This window comes from Battus philenor, unplaced genomic scaffold (genome assembly GCF_028537555.1).
Source record: "Battus philenor isolate CCGP_79_NKW_IND1 unplaced genomic scaffold, ilBatPhil1.0.hap1 SCAF_10, whole genome shotgun sequence".
NCBI lineage: Eukaryota > Metazoa > Arthropoda > Insecta > Lepidoptera > Papilionidae > Battus > Battus philenor.
The window spans coordinates 14,702,885-14,730,765 of record NW_027181662.1 but is presented as its reverse complement, the minus strand read 5'-3'; the positions used below and the strand labels follow the sequence as shown (position 1 = coordinate 14,730,765).

Here is a 27,881-nt window from a genome sequence, read left to right as displayed (position 1 = left end):
AACCAAGAGCCGTTAGATGCGGTGGAAGTAGACCTCCCACTATGTAGACGGTACGGCCAAGGTTGATAGAAGTCGCTGGCCTTTGACATAATGTCCTGGTAAAAATGACCTGTAAGGTATTATTAACCCTTTCCACTCAAAGGCTGTTATGTAGCATCTATAATATTTAATTGAATTATAGTATCTTGCGATTCTAGAATATGTTTCATTCATTCGTGATTCAAACATTTTAGTAACAAAAATCTTTCAAAAAGAAGTATAACATGTCGATTATCACTCGACAGAGGAGCTTGTGGAACAAAATCAGTGTCGAGTGACACTCGACATTAGAGTGGAAAGGGTTGTCTGCCATTGCACAATAATATACAGGATGTGCTTAATTTATTCTAGAATCCATCGAATTGAGAGAACTGACATTCTTCTCATACTTAAAATGATAGGCCATAGGAAATTAGGTGGTGCTGCCCCCTAGTGAGCGTTAGAAATTTACAAAGGAGCGATAAGAGTCTAATGACAAATGGGGGGAGAGGGAGAGGTATATAATATGCATTTCTTTTTTAATTAAAATCAACATAAAATGTTTAAATTAGTACTAAAGCATTTATATGGAAGTCGTTAAAAAATAAGTTATTCAAAATGGATATGTTACATATTGTTACAAAGTACGAGTTACAGAACCCTATAAACAATAAACACTGAACCCTAGGATCAAGAAGTGCCGTAAACACGCGTCACCTTGAAGATATTTATAATTTTTGAGTACGGTTCTAGGAAATTCTAAACGAGTACTATCTTTAACTTACTAGAACCTTATACGTAACATAAATAAATGTACTCCCCATAACAATTCAGTGTTGTTTTTCGAGTTATAAGATTAAGATCTACGATCAATAATACAAAGTGACTATTCGGCAAGTTATTTGGACAGTGATTTCTAGAGCGATTTGGGAGCGGAGTCTGGTCGAAGCGAAAGTATACTGTGTTAATGTAGGGTGACCATCTGATTTGTAAATAAAGGACTCCTTATGAACCAGTGGTTTCATTTCGAGTCAGAATCAATGCAATATCATATGCAATAACATAATTTAAAAAACAAGGACAAGATTTCTTGGCAACATTTTTAAAATATTGCCATAACAAAAATTATTGCCAATTTTATCAATTTTGCAGTGTTAGAAGATTGTAGTCTCGATTTTTTTCCAACCTATGGTCAATACATCAAATATGCCGCAGCTTATTTAAGTTTTATAAATTATATACCGTGGGCCATAATTGTATGAGGTATTAAAAAAATAAAAAGTCACCAAATGAAAAACTCTCTTAAACTTTATTGAAAACGACCAAACATTTTTTTATTACTAAATAGTTGAAACGTAACATGACCCGACACGTGACCAGTCGACAGCGGCGACGCGCGGCGTCTCGCTCGCACCCACACTCCTTCGGCCCTTTTCGTGCTCCTTCGGTAACTTTCGACGAACTCCTCTAACAGTAGGAGGGGCTTGCGCCGCGCGTTATATAAACATTAATCAGTACGTTATCACGCAAATCTCACAATTAGGGCGGTGACACACCCGGAGCATTCGATTTTACAATATATTTGATTTTTATCATTACTACATATCATTTATATAGTGCACTTTGTATAAATGGACTATACAGGCTGATTGGTTATATTCGTAAAATTTTTGAAGGATCAAAATGAAGCTTTCAGGCTTTTAAACCAATTTTAATAGAGCCTGTATAAAGTGATCGCTCTTAAATATGAAATATTTGCCTTTTCTGACAATACAAAGTCTGTAGGGACAAATATTAAATAATAATTGATTTTAATAAGTGCTTATATAAATTTAGAATACGCTTTTTTACTATATTATCATTGTGTTAATTATTATTTAAAAACCTTTGAATTTTGGATTGGATTTGCCATATATTAATTGATAGGTAATGACCTTATTTAACCCCTTAAACTTTTATACCTATAACCAATCATCCTGTATATGACGTAATTATCAATTTGAATAACAGCCGAATACTCCTAAAGGCACCGCCCAATCGAATTGTTGCCGTCGAGGGACCTCCTAGTAACGAAACTAACCCTAAACAACGGTAGCGGTGTGGTGGGGTTTCACAGAGTTCCAACGCCCGGTACTTCGGTACCCCACCACCACAGCATCCATGTACCTTATATATACCCACGACTTGTCGACTCGTGTACTCAATACAAACATACGCTAATTCTATAATTATAATATCGGCAGTATCTAGGCCATTGCGTTCGTATTATATAAAGAAAAAAAAACATTTCAATAATTTATACATGTAAAAAATCGATGCATAATCGATTCGACCGCGCATCGATATGTTCGCTTACGATTCAGTTCCACAACCGAGCTTTAATAAATATTAAACATCCTGTATGTACACGCACGAAGTCACATTCAGTCTGATGTATTAAATCACATAAAAGAATTTGAAAGTAACGGTAATGGAATCTAATATATTTAATTTTGAATCTTTGCTAGAACTATTAATTGATTTTTGCCCATAGACAACCTCTTTGGCTTTTATTAACAACGGATTTATAGCTATGTATTCAAATGCTTTAATTACAATGTATGTACAAAACGTATGTATTGAAATAAATAAATCGACGGTGAACTGTGTGACGTGTGACGTCCAGTGGTGATGTTCGGGGGGGTTGTTGTGGCGGAAGGGAGGCGGCGCGTTTGGTCAGATCAGCACGTCCATGCGGCTGCCGCGCCGTAAAAGCCTTGCTCCGCCCGCCTCGCCGCCCAGCGCGTGGAACGATATCGTGACAATCTGCTGACCGAAGTTCGCTTCGAATCTGGATAAATACATAAATAATAATTAACATCATCCACTTCGCCACATTCACTGGTGGACGTTGGGCTCCACTACATACTTCCAATAGGACCGTTACAGTACCCGGCGATAAATATTACATCGACCTTTGGAATGAAACGTCTAATTTCGGCTTAGTAGAGCACTATCTCTGTCCCACACTACCTATGTGACGTTTTGTCAGTCGTGCGACAGAGATAACGCTCTACGAAGATAAAATTAGCCGACGTCAAATTTAAAGTAGTGGGCACGCCTTGTGGTCATCTGTTCTGCGCTATAGAGGCTACCAACTGCCACTTAAACCTGCCCATACGCTGGACCATAAATTACTTTCGTTTCTTTACGCATGTCCTCAATGCTGATTCAATCTTATAAAGGAATCCCATCTTTAAAAATCCTTTACCAGTTTTTTTATTGACACTCAACCGTTAACAAAAAGCAAACTAATCAGTTAAAAGCTATTCCTACGAAACTGCACTCTAGTATGATATTTTTAGTCATTTTTGCAAAGCAACATTGCGAACCTACCAGTAATATGTGTAAGAAAAGGACCAATATTTAGCCACTTCCGCACATGCAGTGGTAGTCGTGCAATGAAATGCACCGCCCACCAGCCAGCTGATAAATACGTATGCAGCAAACAATGCGAATCACACAACACAGAGTCACACTGTGTTTGGCACTAATCGGTGTAACATAACTCCTGAAGATGCTCCGTGAAGGGGTGAAACACGTGTTGAGTAATTTGGTGGTGGCGGTTGTGTGATTCGCATTGTACTTCCGCGAGGTAACGCCTGATTCCATTAAATAAGTAATATATGTATAATATACAGACCTTTAATACTATATATTATCTATATATTTAAATGTACATTACATCAATGTCATGAAGTTTCGACGCCTATTCGAAAGAACATAGTTTCAAAGTGACATTGTACTCACTCGGTGGCGATGTTGACATGGGGCGGAGCGCCCACGGCGTTCTGCACCACTAGGAACAGCTTGGTAGCTAGCTCTAGCACGTGGCACGTCCGGAGCACCACATCGCCGCGCCGCCGCCACGCGCCTTCGCCCTAGTTCGACAAAATACATTAGCAAATACTACATTGCTTACATTTAAAATTGTTATAAAACCCCTGTATAATATTATACACTGGTACACACTAGCAAATAACATATTATCGGTAGCTACCGAAACAGCTGTACCGCGCCTTAGGTATTCGCAAGGCGAGACGAATGGGAGGGGTCTTGTCCGTTTCTTTCCATCAGCCCACTATCAACGCTCAAAACTCGTTCTTCTGCTACCCCCACCCCGCTGCACTTTCCACAGGCGCGGTACAGCTGTTTTGGTAGCACTATAACTACAGATTTTAGTTTAGATAAAATTTTTGATTCAATCTGAAACAGTTTGTATTCAAACTAGATTTAATATAGTACATTTATACGAGCGATAAGTGATTATAAAACTAAGTTATGTGTAACACACACAATACGTACAATTAGCATGAAATGACCACATATATTACACTATTCCTGGAGCATACATATAGTATGAACAAAAACCTGCCTAGCCTATCATATCGTCTAATCCTCGGTGCAAAGGATTCAACGTAAATTGGAAGTAGATTCAAACCTGAAGCTCTGGTGCCGGGCCGGAACTAGCAGGCACCAGCCGGCAGAGTTGCTTTCGATTGAAATAAATAATAAATAAAAAAAAATAAACAGACGCCAACCAACATTCGCGTAATTATAAACAAAATAGATTATAACAAATTTAAAAAAACTCTATAAATGTATAGATCTTGACCCAAGGCATAATATTTTATCTATTTATGTATAATTTACTGTAAATGTAAACTTTATATAAAAAGGGAAATATAACTAAAAATAGATAATAACTAAAAAAAATGAAACAATTCACATAGAGGTACAAGAGGCGGTGTTATCGCTCGAGGCGATCTCTACCAGACAACCTTTGGATGGAGTTGAGACATGAAAGAGAGGGCAGTTTAGGGTGTAAATTAAAAAAAATAAATACATTAAAATATTTTATAAATAATTGCAAAGGTATAATATTGATTGTTTTTAACGAAATAATTAAATGAATAAATATAAAACCAAATGTTTTAGTGTATCTATATCTGTCAAATATATGAAGTTAAAAAATAAAATAAAAATGTTTATTTGAATGTATAAATAAATGTAATGTATACATAAAGCATTACAATAAATACATATTGACAAAGTTGTTCAGTACATAAAAACAATACCTATTCACTCTGAAATATCTTTTGGACTGTGACAACCTTTTAATATTTGATAGTACGAAACACATCAAAGCCAGTTTAAAATAAAATTTATAATCTGTATCACATAAAAAATATGTGTTATATATATGACAATTACAAATCTAAAGAGTTTGAAAAAAATTAAGAAAATAAATTAAGATAAATTAATGTAACTAAATAATTTTTTTGCCAGCTTTTGAGAACTATGCGTGACCCCAAAAAGGAGCAACATACAAACTGGTTATATATGAGGGTGTATATATCAAAGTCATCAAAAATATTTATGTATGGATTTATTATCGCCACCCTTGGCAGAGGTGTTGGCGATGGTGTGGTATTATGGTACGCTGCTTTCCATCTGGAATCTTGTGGCAATCATATAGGATTGCACGAAGTGTGAATTATATAAGACTATTCTGGAATCGAATCTGCGATCTTACGATCGCAAGTCTGGGCTAGCGGTGGGCAACGGCTGCCCAATATAAGCAAGTGTGTATATACAATAATTTATAAATACTATTTACCCCAAACAGACAGCCGGGGGCGTCGACCGTGTCTCGCGATGAACACTGTGACAACTCTTCAGTGGAGCTCTCCAACCCACCGCACTGTATGATAAAAATATTTATATATATAAATATATATAAATATATATATATACAATGACGTCATTGAACACAACCTTTACGCTCGAACGCATACCATCAACTGGTCTTTGTATTAATTGTTTTTTTAATGTGACGACCGCTCATATATCCGACATAAAGGAAACCGCCGGGAACAAAGGATCAATTCTATGAACGAGCCCGTCGGGGCTGACGGCGCTACATCAAGGTGTAGGTGAGGTTATTGAGGAAATAAAATAAAGCGAGCGTTCGCTCGCTTTATTGTACCTTTCACTATATCTGGCAGGCGGTGAGATGAAATACATCTTTAAAGGGTTTTATAGTTTCTTTCCGTCACCTCCCCACACCAGCGTCAAATCTTTTAGAAATTGACAGCAGTACTGAGGGATTGACCTCGAGGAATGCGAGGAGTTATCCATCTATATCTCGATAGAATTAGGAAAGGATAGTCCACACGTCACCGTATGTTGAAGCTAAGCAGTGTTTGCGTAGTTATTAAATAGATAGCGAATAATCAGCACATTCCCGAGGCTATTCGTTGTCTCGGTGCCGACAAAAGCACACTTTTTGAATACAAGTGGCATTTTAATTGGAGCCCCGCCCCCACCCATGTTTTGACCGACTGTGTTTCTTCGTGTATGGGACACTGTATGGGTACTGACCGCGCGCACGTGCACGACGAGCAGGTCGTCGGCGTGCGGCGATAGCGACAGCCGGTACACGCAGTGCGCGGGCACGCGGCGCTTGAGCCGCAGCGAGCGCGCCTCGAGCAGCAGCAGCGCGCCAGTCGACAGCACGGCCAGGCAGCGCGCCACGCGCCCGCTGGAGCGCGCCACCTTGCCCACCACGTCAGCGAACACCACGTAACGGTCAGCGCCCGCCGCGCCCGCGCCTCGCCGCCACGCAGCCGACGCGCGCAGTCGCACGTAGTCACCAACAAACGGGTGCGCCACGCTGCGCGCGTACGTCGCCTTGCGTTCTTTGAACAGCACGCTGGCTGTCACCTTCTCGCGCATGCGGTTGCGCGCTGTCTGGTCGAAGGCTTGGCGGTACACGCGGCAGCGCCAGCGGTGGTGCAGCCGGCGCAACAGCGCGTCCGTGCGGCCCAGCAGGCGCGGCTGCGCGCACGCAGGCCACGCGACGCACGCCGGGCTGCGGTGCCGCGCCGGCAGCCGCGACCACAGCTCGGACAGGTAGCGCCGCCGCGCCCACGCGCACCACGCGCGCCAAATAACGCGCGCCGCCGTCGCCGCCGCTGCCCCCGCTCCCGCCCCCGCACCCGCTGGCTCGATGCCACCCGCCGGCCGCTGCGACATCGAATCCAAATATTATTAGCAGCTGATCAGTCATTTTTGTTTAATATTGGTGTCTAGTTTATTTTTAACGACCGCCTTATCAATGTCCAGTTTATAAAATTACATCTATATCTATATCCAATCTTTCGTAGGATCGAAAATATGTCACGTCCACCAATCCGTCGCCCGATAGCGCACCTGTATTCCAACAGTGGGTTCATATCACCCTTTTACTCACAAAAATAACAGGTCGTGAAATAAATTAATTCCATTTTTAAAAGTCAGTCGTGAGACATCCACCACTGGACATTCCGATCCAACGTTTTCCGTCGACTTTAACAAAGTTTTTTGGGCACCTTGTTAATTACTTACAAATATCTTTGTAAATATTTATAATAATAATATATTGATTTTTTTAATCCAGACAAAATTCTGGTATAGTCAAATAATAAAGGTATAAACTAACATGTACTCGTCGTGCTGTGGAATCCCCCGCAAGCCTCCTGGCTTCCTGTTGCCGCCGCGCCTGCGTACATCACACTAGATTTTAGAACCTTCTATCCATTTCACATTATTTTCACTTAATTTTCTAGTCAAGAAATTTAAATTTATACAAACAAAAATTTATTTATTGTAATGAATTTGAGTTTAAAGTGCGGTACAAACCCGATATGCGCGCCAGGCTTGCGCAATGGTGCGTTGCGCACGATGACGTCGTCGTGCGGCATGACGACGCCACGCCCGCTGTGCGCAAGCCACCAGCTTCTCAACCCTGGCCGCTCGCAGCGCCTCCAGCTCCCACACCTGTACACGAAGCACTCCCCACCATCATCACCACAGACTATACACCACTATAACTTATATAACAAAATATAACACCCAAAATGCGCTCGCGTCTTAACACTTAAACATTTTAATTTATCCATCATTGATATACAGGCTGATTCATTACAGATATAAGTGAAGCAGTGTTTGTGGCATTATTAAGTTAGCGTTAGGGCAATTACAAAATTGTCGCGGATAATCTTAATAATGATAGACAGATAGATGGAATATAATAGAATAGATAGAATAAAACTTAAAAGGATGAATATATATCTTATTTGCAGTCAATTAATGTATTATTTATTTACACTTATTTGTTCACCATAGATAATAACTAAAAAAAACGATTCATACAGAAATACAAGAGGCAGTTTTATCGCTTGGGGCGACCTCTACAAGAAAACCATCTCATAAATGTTATTGTTCCGCAACCACCGTATTCGCCTGATTTGGATCCATGTGATTTCTGAATATTCAGCAAACTCATGAGACCAATGCAGGGACACCTTTTTGATACGGTTGAGGAGATAAAAACTCAGAATCAAAGATCTTGAAGGCTATGTCGGAAAAAAAATCTATTCATACTAGAAAAAGCATTGGCAAAAGTGCGATTTATCAGACGAGGGTTACTTTAGAGGGAATTAAATTTGATTTTGAAGAACAAATAAATAATTTACAATTTATAAAAAAAAATCACCTTACTTATTGACCGCTATTTTTTATATATTTACTGGTGGTTCCAATTATGTTATGGAACGGTGTTCTATTTTAGTTAATTAAGTAAGAAAAGGACCAATATTTAGCCACCTCCGCACATGCAGTGGTAGTCGTGCAATGAAATGCACCGCCCGCCAGCCCGCTGATAAATGCGTATGCGGCAAACAATGCGAATCACACAACCGCCACCGTCAAATCACTCAACACGTGTTTCACCCCTCCACAGGGCATCTTAAGGAGTTATGTTACACCGATTAGTGCCAAACACAGAGTTCTGCGCATTTATCAGCGGGCTGGCGGGCGGTGCACTTTGTTGCACAACTACCACTGCATGTGCGGAAGTGGCTAAATATTGGTCCTTTTCTTACTTAGGATGGACTTCCGCAAAATAACGCCTGATTCCATTAAAAATAAAATAGATAAATAATAATAATAAGTTGACTACCAATTAACAAAATTAATATTTTTTCATTACACACACCGAGTCACACCGATTAGTGCCAAACACAGAACTATTTTAGTTAATTAATTTAAATTTGATTAAAATCTTGTATGATGTCACATGGTATATAAGATGATGTGCACGTATGCGTGTGTATTCGTGTGCGTGCGTCTATTCGTGCATACGTGTTCATGTGCATACGTGCATATGCATGTGTACATACCGTGCGCGGGCTACGTATGAAGACCCGAGTGCGGCCGTACGCAAACTCAGCGCTGGGTATGGGCAGCGCTCGCAGCAGGTGACGTGCGGCGCGCAGGGGGTCGGCAGCTCGGCGCGGGTCACGCGGGTCGCGGGGGTCGTGCGGGTCGTGCGCTAACAGCGCGTATCGCGCCACTACTGCGCGCGCGCACTGCGACTCGCACCACCCCGCGCGCCGCAGCAGCGCCATCTCCATTATCCTGTAACATATTATAATTCAAAATACCGCTGGACTGATATCCTTGTAAAGGCGTGATCACTTGACCTTTATCTATTTAATAGAATAAAGCGTTACCTCGCGGAAGTCCATCCTAAGTAAGAAAAGGACCAATATTTAGCCACTTCCGCACATGCAGTGGTAGTCGTGCAACAAAGTGCACCGCCCGCCAGCCCGCTAATAAATGCGTATGCGGTAAACAATGCGAATCACACAACCGCCACCACCAAATACTCAACACGTGTTTCACCCCTCCACGGGGCATCTTCAAGAGTTATGTTACACCGATTAGTGCCAAACACAGAGTCATCCTGTCAACCTTTATCTCGCCTGATCTTTAGCGATGACGAGGTCTACGATGGTACATGCTTGCCCAGAAGCCATTCACTCTTATCTTGAAGACTTCTTAGTTATAATTATCTGAAAACAATGACGCCGGTAATTTGTTCCACTCCTTGGATGTTCGCACTATAAAAATATTAGCAAGACGCTTAGTGCCGAGAATTATTTGTTGTAATTTCGACGCACACATATATAGATAAACTGACAACTTTTCACCGACGCTCCAAGCTTTGAAGTTTAACAAAACCTTCTCAGTGATTAATCCTTTCTCTTTGATCATTTGGACCAACTAACCATGAACTGTTGTATTAACGTTGGAGTTTTTAAATTTAGAACTATATTATAAAATTACTTAACATTAGGACCTTGAATAAGTTCTCGCTGTTTTTTGAAAGATGGCGTTGCGGCACTCCGTGCCTGGAATTTCGTACGGTAACAAATCACCATAGTAGTGCTATAAGAAACACTTCAATGGAAAGTTCTACCCCACCCGCCGTATTCACCGGACATAACCCCCTCCGATTACCACTTGTTTCGGTCGATGGCGCACGGTTTAAGCGAGCAGCGCTTCCATTTTTTTGAAGAAGCCGAAAAATGGCTTGATTCATGGATTGCCTCGAAAGATGAGTCATTTTTCCGACGGGGGATTCAATTGCTACCAGAGAGATGGGAGAAAGTGGTCTCTAATGATGGACAATACTTTGAGTAATGTCATTGTAAGCATTGTATTTTAAATAATTTAAAAAAAAAACAGCGAGAACTTATTCAAGGTCCTAATATATATATAAAAAGGTAAAAATTGTAATGCCTTCGGGGTTTATTGCGAAGTATATTAAACGAATAGAGTATAGGATAGAGATAGATACAACATACCCTTGAGTTCGGATCTGATGGCGCAAGAGGGTTCCATCAAAGCGATGAGGACGAAGGCCTGCGTCAGCGCGGAGACATCGAACGAGACGCGGCGCTGGGGGCAATCGCCGGACTAGCGCTGCTACCAGCGCCCGCTGTCGGCACGCGAGCGCGCACGGACGTCTCGGTGACCCCGCCCCCGCGCTGGTCACGCCCCCCGCTGTAGCTCCGCCCCCAGCGAACAGCGCAGCTAATAGCGGTTCCCGTGCCGCAGCTAGCACTCCCGCGCAACGTCGGCATACTGCGTCGCGGTTCTTCTGTACGATGCCCCGTGCGCTGTACACCACCGGGCCGCCGAAGTGGACAATTCTGAACCATTACAATACACAAATGTACACACAATATATTTATTTTCTAAAGATTTTGGTGTACAACACAAACAACGTGACGTTTCACTTGAATAAACATACAAATTGTGATATTAAAAGTGCTTTTAATATAAACACTTCAACTTCGACAATGTCAAACGTAACAAACCAAAAAGTCAGAATTTTAAATCACAATTTTATGTTTTAGTAGTGAACCTGTAGATAATGTATGATTCAAACCCACCAGGATTGGATCTCTACCAACTCTAAATACTTGGGTAAGTAAGCCATATTGAGATATGAATCTCTTTCTCTACTTACAAAAGATGGAAGAAGATTCTTGCCCTTTCATTGGCTTATTGTTGATATACTTGTAACGTGCGCATTAAAAGGGCTAAAACCTTTCTAAATAGGTAAATTCAGCAATTTTTGATCTCTTCCTATGATTTGTTGCGAGCAAACGAAAGAGAGTGGGAGAGAGTATAGCAGGAATTTATCGAGCAGATATCTCCAGCTGGTGAAACATGTGATAATTTCCATTCATTCATTCATTCATATCAATCAATAGACGCCGACTGATCTTACGCTGTATCAAGCGTCAGCCCACCGAGTGGGAAGCTTACCCATGCTGCGTTTACCGGTTCGTGGTCACCACTCAAGAACCTTTCCACGATGAACGGTATACATAAGCCATACTCACTGGAAGCGGTCCGGTGGTAGCACCAGTAACCGTGGATGCCGTTTTCGCTGCAACCGCTGCAGGAAGCACGCGTCACTCAGACCACGTGAACTGCACTCCCTCAGTATCCCCAGCACGCTCTCTGGACCCTGTATTAATATCGTCAACTTATACATGGTGATACTATCAATTGAACAAAAAAACAAGAAATATCGTAATTATAATATAGTAAGAAAAATCTTTTTAATTTTCGTCCTTACAGACTTTCTCTCATTCCTGTAGAGATTTAGAGTGATAAAATACAGGTGATTGGAAATAAGTATAAAAGCATTAAAGTTTTTTCTGCCATGAGCCGTATACCTATAACCTATCAACCTGTATAGTTTCTATTGTCAAGCCAATACCCTAATGAATTAACTGTGAAATGAATAAAAATTCTGCTAAATTTAAATAAATTCATTATATTTAAATTCGAACATTTGTATAAAACGTTATATAGATAGAAATAAACGTTAATGAATGTATGCAACAACTAGAGTATATAAACGAAAGAACGAATGATATATTTGAATGAACGATCCATTGTAACCCTATAAAGACAATGCTTTGCGATATTCAACAATATACCAATATCTTTCACAACCATCACCTCCTACCTGTCATTTCTATCATGAAACTCTAATACGCGAGTATGGATGAAAGATCTTCTATTATCTATATTTTATTTAGCTCTTTTTTCGGTCCTATCGTTGAACGTAATGGTTTTTCATTACGTTTTTTTATTAGCCTACTCTACTTATATTCTCATACATTCATTTAAAATCCTTTTGCCCATCACCTCTCTACCTCAAGTAATATTTCAATAAATTTCAATATTTTTTTATTTATATTTTTAACATTATCAAGTGTCCCCTATTACAGTTTCATCATCATTATTAAGCTACAAGGTGTCTACTACTGGACATAGACCTCACTCAGAGATTTCCAAGAGGAACCTAACACCCAGCATCTCCCTTCGACCTGAGGGTCCTTGTGTCTACTCCAAAATCCAAGTCTTCACTGCCACTTCATCTTGCCAATCTACTGGTCTAAGTCGACAACTTTAGTTCGTCTATTGGTCTCATCATTTCTGATTAGACATACTAAAAAAAATACTTTTTTATAACCCGATGAGCAACTGTGATCCAAGGAGTATTCTAGTTTAACAATAAATCTTTTTTTAACTGATTTAATTTTAGTAACTTGACAGAACGAACGACTGAATGAATGTATGAATGAATGTTTGATTAGACGATCGAATGTATGAATGTAGTCTGACCGCGTCAAGAAGATCCGCGTTGAGATCATGGTCGGGGCAGGGCAAGGGGGTCCAGGCGAGCCCCTCGCGCGCGTACTCCTCCTGCTCGCGGCGCAGCGTGGCCGCGCTCACGGCCGCCTGCACACGCTCAGCTGCATAGTTGATGAGCAGACGCTCCAGGGCATTGTGCGCCAGGGACTCCAGCCCGTACACGTCCAGGATACTCAGGCAGCTGCGCGCGCCCGCCGCTGACGGCTGCACACGCATACAACACACTCATCATCATCATGGCAGACGATAGACTGACAAGTCACTACAAGCCGCTACGTATTGGAGATTGCTCGAGCTGTTCTTCAAATCTTATGCCTTTTTTAAATAGTTCCGTTTTCAATATCATAACCATTTATCGCTTTGACGACGAGTTTACTCAAGTGCAGGTTATGGATTGGCTCTGATTCGAACATGGCGCTGAATATAAGACGTGCTAGACCAATGATTATTTATCTGTTATCTGTAAAAAAGTCTCTGTGTAAAATATGGAAAATAGCTAAGCTAATGTATCGTTAATTTCGCCAAAAAAATGGCAACAGTATCTACCGAATACATTTGTGGGCAACACCACATATGTCCTACCACTTGGCAAAGACAAGACATCAATGCGACATAGTAAGCAGATGTGGTGACTCGTGAAAGATTTGAACATCCGCCCTCCTATGGTCAAACGATATATCGTCATTATATATAAAATATATAACACTAACCAACTTATATGCCGAGGTCATATATTTGCACACATCCCTCTACTCAAAGGCCACTATTGCAAACCAATACAAACCCGTTTTACTACATATCGCGGTGGCATTATATATTATATTATTAAATGTAAAACTTTCTTAGGACGCTTAAATCACTAATAAAAATGCCATACACCTGTCATAAGCTGATACGATGGTCTAATACCCAAAAAAAATTAATTTCCAAAGTGGTCTATCCCCTAGGGGTCTATGACAACCTGCAAGGGGTCTACGTCAGCGAAAAAAAATTTGGGGGTCCATGAAATGAAAATGGGGTCCACGATAGTGGATCTCAACACATACACTGATAGTACCTATTTACTTACATCATATCATCATATAATATGAAAACATTTACATTATTTATAAAAGTACCTATGAAGTAAAAAGATTATTATATATGTTTATAAAATAGTATAAGTTGTAGGATGTTGGACATCATTAGCCGAGGAGATTTAAGATTAACCCTTACAAAATTGACGCCAAATACATTGCACGACTACTGCTGCATAGCGGAAGTAGCTATATATTAGTCCCTTTCTTACTGATACGATGGTGATAAAGTACCTTAATAGCTTCATTGACCGCGGTGACCAGCCAGGTGAAGAGCCTCGCGTACACTGCGCACAGCAGCCTGTCCCGCAACGCGCGCGCCCACCCAGCACCGCCCTCAGCCCCCTCCTCCCCCTCCCCGTCTCCCTCCGCGCCCAGCTCCGCACCCGCAGCGCTCGCGTCCTCCGACCCCCACTCCTCCCACGTATCCCACTCACCAGCACCACTCTCCGTCTCCGGTGCTAAAGAGAATTAACAAAATATTCAAGAAAAAAGAAAATTGTATGCCTTGTATGGAAATGTATGAGACAATTTTAATTAAAAGTATCTTTATACAAATAGGCATTTACATGCGCTTTTGAATCGTCGATATTTTAACAATATAAGCAATAAGCTACCACTGGCTTGGAACGCTGATCTGTTGAAGAGAGTCGACCAGAACCTCAACAGTTGCTCTTTTGAACGAAATTTAACAATTTTTCATGTGTACATTATAATATCAACCATGTTCCGCATATTTCGATCAATGCTATAATAAGATTTATTTAATAACATACTTTTAATTTTAAATTTAAAACTAAAAATGGAAGGTCAATAATTGGTCCGTGTGGCCAAAAAGCTTTAGTGTGTTTACAAACCGGTAGGTGGCGGTCCGGTAGCGGTGACGTCACAAGCCGGCGCAGTGGCGGCTCCCAAAGCGTTCGCCAGCGCCTCCGCCTCCACCCCCACCAGCGCACACGCCTCCCGAAGCTCTGAACACAAGCAATAATATACCACCCATCATAATTACACTTATAACATATAAAACATATTACGCCCGGCAATATATGTTAAATTATATTTGTGGGTAATTTTGGAAAAAATATGGCAACACTTGTAAAAATTCAAGATGGCGACGTTTGATAACCGGTTTCTAGGGCGAAGGTTTGCTCCTGAGAACAATGTAACTATTTAAAATAATTACCAAATATAGTAATTAAAGTGATACAATTTTATAACATTGAATGTGTATAACAATTATAATATGTTTGTATGCACAGGTATGGACAGAGCTAAGTACAGTCATTATTGTGTTTTTACCAAACCATGTCCTAGTCCGTACTAGTCCGATAGACAAAGCACCACGAGGGTTTCGGGGCCCCAGAGGCAGGGCATCTTGAATACCGGAAGATTTCCTCCAACGAAACAAAAAAAAGACCGATAGACAAACATCAATAACTTAATTTATTATAAATATAATAATAAATACAGTAACCACAAATACTAATAGTAATTTTAAAACCATATGCCATTTATCATCTGTATTATATTAGAGTAACAAATGACTTGCGATACGTCAATTGGTAGAGTGGTGGACTGTACACAATTATTATAATTAATTCCTCGTGTTGCTCAATGTTAATAATCATCACGTGGAGATGAAGGTGGTGAGGGTTATGATGGTAGTGATGAGGTGATGGTGACGCACCGTACTCCCGCTGCAGGCGCGTGCCAATGGAGCCGTCGATGTTGTGCTGCGGCTCGAACTGTACATTGCCCAGCTTCAGCAGGAAGGCCAGCACGCGCAGCACGGCGCCGCACTGCGTCGCGCTCAAACCCAGCGTGCTCATCGCCGCCTACATATATACATTTATATACAAGGTGTCTAAAAATAGAGATTATATTGTGCCATATATACGCCAACTGCAAGGTGTAAGCGCCCCAACTAACATCCAGTTACATTCCGCGACTTCTTACCCTAGTGGCGGGTTTTCCACGCCACGTCTACTGACTGCCACTTCGGAAAATTGACGGTGACACTCCAATCCGTCATCAAATACTTAACATTCGATATCAAATTATAATTTTCGTGTTAATGATCCTGCGTTTATACATGTCTGTTTGCAAGTCCCCTCCGTAATTCAATCTAATTCGATTTTTTTAGTTTTTATAAAGGTATCTATTACTTGATAATACCAATATTTCATTTAACCCCTTACATACTCAGTTCAGTGTAGCACAAAAGTATTTCGCCCCCCGTAACCGTCAGCCCCGTATTTAAAGTCCAGAAGGTTAAAACATTTGCATATATAGACTCCGTGTTTTGCACTAATCGGTGTAACATAACTCCTGAAAACTCTCCGTGGAGGGGTGAAACACGTGTTGAGTGATTTAACGGTGGTAGTTGTGGTGTAATTCGCATTGTTTGCCGCATGCGCATTTATGAGCGGGCTGGCGGGCGGTGCATTTTATTGCACGACTTCCACTGCATGTGCGTAAGTGGCCAAATATTGGTTCTTTTCTTAATTTGCATATATGATATATAAATATATGTAGTAAGATATAGTGATATCAGTGTAACGTGAACACAATAATGTTACCTTAGTGAAAGCAAAGTGGTCCCGGTCAGCGGCGGGGTCAGGTGCGGGTGCAGCGGGGGGTGGCGGTTGTGGTGGGGGCGTGGTCGATGGGGTGCGGCGCGGAGATGCCCCGCCCCCAGTTGTTGCGAGAGCTGGTGAGCCGCGCAACACGCGATAGTGTTCCCAAGACCGCTGAAGTCGCAGTCGCTCTATAACAACCGTATACTGGTCACTTCTTTTTGATTTCGGAATCAAAACTAATTTGCTTAGTAAAAGTCGTAAAAGTAAAGTCGTGGAGGGGTGAAACACGTGTTGAGTGATTTGGTGGTGGCGGTTGTATGATTCGCATTGTTTGCCGCATACGCATTTATCAGCGGGCTGGCGGGCGGTGCATTTCATCGTACGACTATCACTGCATGTGAGGAAGTGGCTAAATATTTGTCCTCTTCTTACTTAGGATGGACTTCCGCGAGATAACGCCTGATTCCATTATATACTAATTTGCTTGTTTAGTTAGTAGACCCATTGGCAGACAGGTCAGAATTAACTTACTTATAATAACACAGGATATAGGAAGTTCCTCTATTTTATACTAGATGGCACTAGTGATATATAGTTCCCCTATTCTGTACTAGATGGCGCTAATGGTGGTACATTATTCCTTCATAAGAATACAGCTGCAGTAGTCTTGGCTGCTAGTTTTATCAGCTCAATCAATGCTCGCAGCGACGCTTATACAATTTTTCCTCTACCCCCACCTCACCTCCCACTCCACAGGTACAGCGGTTTTAGTATGTATAGTAATGCGATGTTACACAGAGCGTCCGGCTGCAGATTTATGTTTTCAAACTTAAGTAAAAAACGTAATATTTAACTTACAGTTTTAATAAAAGCATTATTATTTAAGCATATTAGTATGTCATTAAAATGTCTTACGTCTAATTGCACACACTGTTCGAAACGGAGCCTTTCGTTCTTACGTAAACTTGGTTCAATTGAGCTTATTCCACGAAGATTTTTCTTTTATTCAAAACAGTTTAGGTATTGTTTTTATAAACTCTTATCTCTGAGGTAGTCCCATAAAAAATCCATAGCAGTTAGATATCATCACAACTACCACTGCTCTGTTCTATACCATATGTACCCGCATATACGCCCACTGCAAGGCATAGGGCTTCCAATAAAGATATCTATGGGAGTATATACCTTAATCGCCACACTTGGCAGGCGATTTGGCGATCGCAGTATGATATTATACGCAAAGAACGCTTCTGCCCATGCTCTGGAATTTTTTTTTAAACAGTAGAAATCCCATATAATTAATGCAAAAGATTTATAGCAGGAACCGAACCCGGGAACTACGATCGCAATTCTCATACCTGGGTTAGGCTACCACTGGAAGTGTTGGTTTAATAATTATGTATTTACTAAAAAGTTGACCTGCAAAGATTGAGATAGAGAGAGTAGGAGATACAGAGGGAGATTAATACTTACTGAGCAAATGCGCATCACCACCTGCCAGCAGCTGATACAGCACGTGAAAGTTGCGTTCACCTTCTGCTACTCCGCACGCGCGCTCCTTTAGCAATACAATCACATATTTGATAACATCTCAACATTATATTCAATATCTTCTTTAATCTTCTCTTTCTTTAAATTTCTTAACGGCTATAACTCCGGTGATAAAATATAAATAATAGGAAAATAGAAATAGACACATTAATAGGTAAGAAATTTATGTATAAGATAGAAAGGATTAAATCAATTAAATATAAACAAGTGAAACAAAAATAATACAAGCTATACCATCGTGTTAATTGCCATCTATAAGGACAAAAGATAGCATGCATACATCATTACAGTGGCGTACCTAGAATTTTGCCGCCCGGGGCGATTTCCAGTTTGCCGCCCTTTCATCACTTCAGAGTAATCATATAAACTTTTCAAAAGAAATGACATTTATAAACTGACATCAAAAAATTTTAGTTAGAAAAAATTGCCGAACAAAGTTGTAAAGATCCTTTTACGAATTCAACGAATTTTAATGAATACAATAAAATAAAATTTTTATCTTGTTCTTGAATTAGAATCCAAAATTTACACTAAAATGCATTTATATACACCGAGGAATAATATTCGAAATCATAAAGTTAATCATAATTTATGTAAATCAAATATTAAACTTATAATAATCATTTATTATTCAAGAAAGAAAATAAATTTGAAATGAAAAAGTTGCTTTTTAAAACTATAAGTAAATATAAAAAATGCCGCCCCAAGGTAAGTGCCGCCCGGTGCGGACCGCCCCCCCCCCCCCCCCCTAGGTACGCCACTGCATCATTATAACATAAAAATTAAGATCCACATAAAACTATCATAAGAAATAGTAAGTTATTTGATAAAGTAAACAGGAAATTAAGGAAAAAAAACTGTAAATAAGTTAGTACCAGTTCTTTGACATTTTAGAGTACAGGTGTATGGCGACCATATAAAAAAAACAATTAAAACGTGAGGTCAGAGATTTCTGGTAGATAGAACGAAGTCAGACTAAAATGTGCCTTATTTTTCATTTTAAATTCTAATAAAATCTTCCTTCCTAGCCAAACTCTTCATAATTACTGTAAAGTCTAACTCGCAAACAAAAATAATAATAAAAGTCACATGTGACCTAAATAGATTCTATAGTTCATTTGCGTTAACAATGAAATGACTCGTCGTTTTAAGTTGCAACATATGCATTTAATTGTTCAGTCACTTGACTTTCTAATTCATTTTGTAACGCAACACATTCTTAACGCAGATGAACTATAGTTGGAAAAATTTTATGGTAGCTGGAGTATCAAACGCATCTATATCCGTAAATTCCGACATAGTTACTACTTTAAATATTAATTTATAATTTGCTTTCTAGTAAATATTCGAGTGATTTAGAATCTAGTTTTTTAACGATCACTTTCACAATAATCTAATACAGTAGTACAGGAAATAATTCCCATGATTATAAAAATCCTTTACAGTACCCGGCGATAAATATTGCACATCGACCTTTGGAAAGAGACAATCGGCGAATTTCCGCTTCATAGAGCACTATCTCAGTCCCACACTACCTGTGTGGTGTATTGTCAATCGCATTTCGTGCGACAGACATAACGCTTTACGAATACTAACTATATTCTTGTTAATGTAATACTATGTACTAATATTCTAGTTTAGTTACTACAAACGGTGTATAAGCGACTGCAGAACTTTGCCACCTGTTTTTCAAACCTGGTCCATATAGCCTATGTTAATGACAAATAATACATATAACTTGTTAATATTCATACCTTCTCCAATAGGTCTGCATGCAAAGCACAGAGAATATCATTAGTTATGCAATTCATTCATTTACCCGTATTTATGTACACTCAGAATTTAGTGTCGACTCAGTGTTGATTCATTCAAGAAAAGACGATATCTAACAAATATCTGGTTTGGCAATGGAAAAGAGGATGACAATATTTAGGCACTTATTTTAAATCACGTATCAAGTAATCACTTTGTTAAAAGGACACCAATAAATATTTTAATAAATACTTAACACTATACATATATAAGTTATGGTCATATTATTTAGTAACAGTGTAAAATAAGTATTTAATATAATATTTCTCAATGACGACTCAGTTTCGTTTCAGTGACAAATCGGTGTTTTAGTATCGAGTCAGAGTAGTCTCAGTGACGACCCGGTATCGATTCAGTGACGACTCAGTGTAGTCAGTGACGGACCAGTGTCGATTTAGCGCCGACTCAGCGACGATAAAGTTTCGTTTCAGTGAAGACTCAGCGTAGTTTCGGTGTCGATTCAATGACGACTCAACGACGATAAAGTGTCGATTCAGTGAAGGCTCAGCGTAGTTTCAGTGACGACCCAGCGACGATAAAGTGCCGATTCAGTGAAGACTCAGCGTAGTTTCGATGTCCATTCAGAGTCTATTCAATATTGATTCAGTGGTAACTCAGTGTAGATTTTAATTATTTATGTATATATGAGATTTTTTTAACTTATTCTATATGAACTGAGTAATGTAAGAGTTGTAAATCGATGTAATTCGTATTTGGAAGAGACATACTCACAGTGCGTTATGTGTCCACCAACCGGCTCACCCTTGAAGTCTAGTTCTATATCTAAAAGTTTCCCCTGTAACAAGAAACAGCTTTTTTTTTAAAAAAAGTTACACTTTATTTTGTAATCAGTGAAATCAGGAAGTGGTGAAGAAACGGGTGGTAAATAGTACAAGCCCCACCCTTATGGCACATACAGAACGCGGCCGCAAATTCCTAGATTATTACAAAAAAGTTAAGCAAGAAAAGGACCAATATTTAGCCACTTCGAGAGTAGAGAGAACTAGAGTTTGACTCTGTGTTTGGCACTAATCGGTGTAACATAACTCCTGAAGATACCCCGTGGAGGGGTGAAACACGTGTTGAGTGATTTGGCGGTGGCGGATTCGCATTGTTTGCCGCATACGCATTTATCAGCGGGCTGGCGGGCGGTGCATTTTGTTGCATGACTACCACTGCATGTGGGGAAGTGGCTAAATATTGGTCCTTTTCTCGCAAAGGATGGACTTCCGCGAGGTAACGCCTGATTCCATTAAATATTAAAAAAAAGTTGTCAAGGATGTTACAAACAAAAATAAATATTGGATTAAAAAACATAAGGTTAAGGAATTTGTTATTGTAAACTAAATAATATTAAACAATGTGGCGAAGAAAGAGAGGCAATGCGTGTGAAATTATAAAGAATGAAAGAGGCGAACGAAAATAAAACAGTAACAATGAAAAAGTCCCTGTCCCCAATACGATAGGGGGAACGAAGGCCCCCAAAGTGGCTATTAAAAAAAGAAAAAAAATCTGTGATATCGAGTTGACTCTTGTAGTAAAAATTTCTAAATTTAGGTCGAATAGACCGTCAAGTAAGCCCCTTGAGTTTTAAGTGCGCGTAACATATTTTATTGTAGAAATTGACTTGTCAATACGTTTTTAATTACCTCTCCAATTACATTGTGTTCGATGAACATTCCACTTTGAGGTTATTTTTATAAATAAAAACTTTAAAAATGTATCTCATGTTTTAGAAGCTGTAAAAGGGTAAAGTTGCTGTGTTACACTAACTGGGTAATGAAGTGATTAAGATAGAGAGGAGAAACAGAAGGAAGAAGAAGAAACAAGTCCATGTTTGATTCTTTGAAAGTGATAACTTACGAATCTACTGGCGTTATGGTTCCTCGAAGTGGCTGCGTTTCCGAACGCTTCTAGAAGAGTTCCCGCAGCTGCAAGCGAAGCCCCTGCGCCCCCACCACCGCCGCCTGCCACCACAGCACACTGCAGACACACGCGCGCCGCCTCGGTCTTCCCCGCACCACTCTCCCCTATGAACCCCATAATCACCATTAAAGATGTTAAACATACAGCATGATTGATTAAAACATGAATTTCAGGGCAATTACAGCAACTGAAACAACCACGATATTCCTCTATCATCGATATATGGTGGGTTCACTCATATATCCACAGCCCCATCAGCAGCTGCAGCTTCGGCCTCGTCTCAGGAAACCCAGCGCCACACGAAAGAGGTGTGATAAACTGACCGAAGCACCAAATTTTAGAGCCTCCGATTTTTTTCTATACTCATTATTTTTACAGATTTTACAAAATAAAATCGACAACTCTTTTTCTACTTTTAAGTTTTACATTTTTCTTCAAGTGTCAATAATATTTCTTGTCCTTTATAGGCGAAGCATTTGACCTCTGTCTATCCAGATCTTGAGCGACGACGAGATCTACGATGTACAAGCTTGCCCAGAAGCCGTACACTCTTGTCTTGAAGACACCTAAGTAATAATTGTCTGAAAAGGCTCTCGGCTGTTCGCACTATAAAAGTAGCAAAACGCCTAGTGCGTGTGGAAGTAATTTCAACCGTGTACGTAACGTGAATCCGTGCGTCTTGTCCCATGTAAGAAAGGAGATGAAAGAAATATTTAATGGAATCAGGCGTTACTTCGCGGAAGTCCATCCATCCAGAGTGTCACTCTCTGTGTTTGGCACTAATACGGTGTAACATAGCTCCTGAAGATGCCCCGTGGAGGGGAGAAACACGTGTTGAGTGATTTGGTGGTGGCGGTTGTGTGATTCGCATTGTTTGCCGCATGCGCATTTATCAGCGGGCTGGCGGGCGGTGCATTTCGTTGCGCGACTACCGCTGCATGTGCGGAAGTGGCTAAATATTGGTCCTTTTCTTACAAAGAAATATTTGTTGTAATTCCGCTGCACGCTCTTCTTTCACACTATTGTTCTCGTATGAAAGGTCGCAAAATTTTATTTTTCCCCCTCAAAACACTAGAACAAATCATAGTAAACCTTCTCAACATATGACTTACCTGTAATAACGATGCATTGGTTTTCGTTCCTATCCCTCACCCATCTGTAAGCCGTCACTGTTATTGCGTACCTGTAAAATTAACGATATGTTTAAATTGAGCATTATCTATATATTATGACACACCTATCCCCCGATTTACACGGTAATTGTTTTACACGTTTTCGCTTTTACACGGTTTTCCAAATAAGTTATATTTTGTTTTAATAACCGATTTTATTACCATCTCTCACAATGTAAATATTTCTGCTTCAAACATCTAATCGGCACAAATAACTTCGAGTGATGAAAGTGAATTCGAACCTTCGATTCCGAAAAAAAGAATAAGAGTAATTTCTTTTTTGTTCTTCTCTTTAATGTATTATTATTAAATAAAAAACAGTGTTTCCGTAATATATTAAATATTTTAACTTGTCAATGCATTTTTTTTATTTCTGTGTACACCTAAAAATATTATAAAAAAATCACAACTGTTAAATAACAAAATCATGCATTTTCTGCAAGTTTTTCGATTTACACGGCTTTGACTTGAAAATTTTTAATTTTCGATTTATACGTTTTTCTCAGGAACGTATCTACCGTGTAAATCGGGAGATAGGTGTATATATGAAGTCACAAAAGCACTGACAGATGCGGCGGCAGCAGGTACGGCGGGCGCGCGAGGTAGGTCCGCACCAGCTCGGTGGAGTAGAGCGGCAGGGGGCGGCACGGGTTCACCGACACGAGTGCGTTGCCCACGTACGTCTACAAACAGAGACTGACGTCAATACCTTGAGATGATGAAGGTTAAAAGTTTGTTTTGAGGCATCTGGATGGCACACCTGTATTGAATACATTAGACACGGGTCTGAACGGAAAAGTCTAGAAAGAGGAGTTCTGAATGGAAAGCCCTAGAAAGAGGGGTCCTGAATGGACGGTGTGGGGCTTGGATTGAAGGAGTGTGGATGGTACGCGTGTATGGGAGGTCTGGACTAATTGTGGTGGTGGTATGGTGATTTAAATTGGAGGGTCTAGAAAGGGAGGTCCGGATTGGGGGGTTGGGAAGTAGTCAGAGTTGGAATATTCTGGATAAAGTGCCTGCATAAGGAGGTCTGGAACAATGAAGTCTAGGTCGTGGTCTTAGAATTAAAAGAGGTTTTAAATCGGATGGTCTGGAAAGAGGGGTCCTGATTAGAAAAGGTTTAGCATTGTAGTAGTCTGGATGGTGTACCTAAATGTGGAAGTCTGGACTGAAGAAGTCTAGATAGGTCTTTTATAAGGAAAACGAATGGGGTTATAAATTGAAGGGTTTGGAAATGAGGGTCAGGATTGTGGGGTTAAAAACGGATCGACATTTCAGTAGTCTAGATGGTGTGACTATACAAGGAGTTCTGGACTGAAGAAGTATGGATGGAGGTCTCTAGAAGATCTGAGCGGGAAATAGATGGGCAGGGAGAGGTGACTGGAAAGTAGTAAGAATGTTAAGAATTACTCACGTAGATGATGTCCCGCTTGTAGCGAACGTGCAGGTTGTGCAGGAAGGAGTCTTCGGTGAGCGGCGCCAGCAGCACGGCGTCGCCGAGGCCGGCCGGCTCGGGCTCCGCCATGCCGCGCCGCACGCCGCCGCCCTCACCGCGCGCGACACCGCATGCTGATGCTGCTTACACCTGACACTGAACCACGAATTCAATATAACTGTTATTGTATATCGTTGGAGTCACGAACCAGAAGACGAGACGTGGGGAAGTCTCCCACTACGTGGACTCAAAGTTAAGGTCGCGGGACTCTCTTTTCTCTTCTACCTTTAGAGTCTATTCTCTTTGAATGGAGTGTACAGACCATAATCTCTATGGACCCCATGCGGTTTGGTAGATTTCACATAATTATATATAACTGCTTAATATACATTTGGTCACAGGAATATACAAATCGTCATTTAAAAGTGACAAAAGAAAAAGTATAAACATTGATCTTATCACAGACAGCAATTTTTTACCTACAAATATATTAAAAAACAGTGTACTTATAATATATATATATATACACCGGGGGTGGCAAAACTGCAGCTCGCGAGCCTCATGCAGCTCTTACCACAATTGTTTTTGGCTCTGATTGATTGCCGAATTATTTAAATATTTAAATTTATATAACCTACATTAGCTCCTGGGAAATGTCAACAAATTACTGATGTGAATAATTATTATTCCACCATAAAATTAGCAAAATCTAATTAACTATCTGGCATCTTAAGTATTATTAGGAATGCTGTAATATAAGTGTGCGATTATACCTAACTCCAATACACATATTTCGTACTTTTGTTAAATCATTTCAATAAATATGAATTTTATAAAAAAAAAACATTCTTTTGCATGTTTTAAATGCAAATTTCAAAAAATTGCTGGCACTATGGAAGAGCTTGGCCACCTTTGATACATACCATAAACATACTATACATACACTACATACTAAACAAAAAAAATACATATATCTGGTGATGAACAGACATGCTTTATATATAGCATAGATATGTAAGTTTCATTAAACTAATATAGATAATACATCATGAGCAATAAAACATCAAGTCACATCATCTTAAGAAACAAGTTGTTGCATTTTATCACATTGAATATTTCACTAATTATGTTCATGTAAACAGTAAAGTTACTTGAATGGTTCACATATATATATATTAATGTTATTCACTTGTATATATATAAAAGTTATTTCAATTAAAAAATTGTATTTGCTATGAGATTTACAAAACTTGTATCAGGCCACAGACACCCACTGTAACACTTAGGCCTTTCCCAAAAGTATCAATGGGAGCACATACTATAATATCACCCTCAGCAGGCAGATTGTTGACCAGTGTTTTAATATTAAGCAAAGGACACTGCTGCCCTCTGGAAACTTTTATGTGAGGAGATACAATTGATGCACAAAGTATGAATTAAACAAAATTGAATCTGTGAAACTAACCCACAACCTATGATTACAAGTCTCAGTTCTCTATCTCTGGACTACCATTGCTCTTCAAATTACTAAACCTATATCACATAAATATAATAACACTCTTTATGTAGAACTTATATTGTAATTTTCTATTCTTGTAATTAGTTGTGCAACTTATATCAAACTAATGTGTGTATAGTGAAATTGTTATAACTAAATGAAAAGAAAGATTAAATATGCAAATATATCCAAGCCTTCTTGCATATGGTTTATAAGGCTGTAAAGGTATATGTTGTTATCCTGAGATAACCAGCTGTAATGTAGTAATATGCAAGTTATTGTACTATGAATAGTAACAATACAGTCTTATGGCTAGAAATTAATCTAGAATAATAATAATAATTGTGACTGTTGTAATGATGTGAAATATAAACAGATTATAAAATTTTTATTAATAATTTGAATTTAAAAAACTCCAAGAAATAACAACAATACGTAGTTTGTAATATAAGAAGTGTTTCTATGGATTATTGTTCTTATAATTAAAGTTATTCGAAATTTTCCTGTTAATTCTGCATCTGTGAAATTGTCGCTTAATGATTTCGATACCATCATGCCTGTTTATTAATTAAATATACATATATTTAATCGAAGATTTTATTCTTGGTATGAGGATATCTATTAAGGATTCAAAATATATATTTCTAAGACCTGAATATGTCATTTATTATTTTAAATTAATGAAGTGTTATAGTATCTTATAAGAAATAGTTCACATAATACAACTCACCTTTTCATAAATTCTTAACGACTGTACTTAATTAAATAAACTTATTTTAGCAGTCATCGTTAAAATTAAATGATACTCGAGTAATGAGATTTTTTTGTAATTATGTACACATTTCCTTTTTTTTCGATTGATTGATGACAGTTTTATCTACCACAGAGTACGAAACCGCAATTGTCTATACAGATAATTTTATTTTTCTTTGACATTTGGTCGACAGATACATCACCGATATAACACTGATAATGACAACAGGCCAGACATCTTTTCAACAAAAATATATAGAGTTACTAAAAGTTTGTTATTATTACAATAATTTTTCTTTTTTGACTAAATTCATGACATGACAAGACGCATTAACGCTTAGAAAAGTATTTTTACCATAGCACGAATGGGTTTTTCAGAGAGATAATAATACACGAGGGCTATTACGACATTCCGGATCAGGTTTTTTGAAGAGACTTAGTTTTTATAATCACTGGGTATTGCTTTATGTGCGCTGGGTGGCTATAGTGGCAGGTCATTTTTGGCCACCTGAAACTCATTGCTGACCTTTAACGGTAGGGTTCAGTAACTCCTGACCTCCTTCATCTCCTTTCGCATCCGGGCTTGATGTCAGTATCAAAAGCAAAAATTAATAATTATTTCAAAATTATCATAAAAACAGCACTGATAATTCCTTTGTCAGAGAAACACTTCGGCCACATTTTCGTCAGCCAAATTCCATTGCTAGGTTGTCAAAATATTCAATATTTAAATAAAATAAAAATAAATGACGACAGGATTAAACTGTCATCAATATATTAAGACTTAACTAATAAATATTGTTTATTAATGCATGTGATGTGTATAACCAGTAATTTCAATTAATTTGTAGATATTATTTTTTTTAAATAATTCAATTTTGAGAAAAATGGATTAACAAGAACCGTGTGGTTCATTTTTGAGAAATAATATTAACTGCATATATATACTATACA

The 27,881-nt window shown here is 39.1% G+C and overlaps 1 protein-coding gene across 1 annotated transcript; it reads right to left on the bottom strand.

The window, feature by feature from the left end:
• Window positions 1-1,320: 1,320 nt before the first annotated feature.
• Window positions 1,321-27,013, bottom strand: LOC137927295 (unconventional myosin-Ia-like). Its single transcript, XM_068771082.1, has 21 exons — window positions 26,905-27,013; window positions 24,656-24,832; window positions 23,809-23,924; window positions 23,182-23,252; window positions 22,007-22,173; window positions 20,876-20,939; window positions 20,086-20,099; window positions 18,254-18,338; window positions 16,781-16,968; window positions 15,889-16,036; window positions 15,059-15,172; window positions 14,436-14,662; window positions 13,096-13,329; window positions 11,799-11,926; window positions 10,752-11,099; window positions 9,282-9,519; window positions 7,741-7,878; window positions 6,442-7,086; window positions 5,678-5,761; window positions 3,808-3,938; window positions 1,321-2,848 (listed from the first exon to the last, which is right to left on the bottom strand). The coding sequence occupies exons 2-21, from the start codon at window positions 24,764-24,766 to the stop codon at window positions 2,734-2,736; spliced, it is 3,366 nt and encodes a 1,121-aa protein (XP_068627183.1). The 5' UTR covers window positions 24,767-24,832; window positions 26,905-27,013; the 3' UTR covers window positions 1,321-2,733.
• Between the last annotated feature and the right edge of the window lie 868 nt (window positions 27,014-27,881).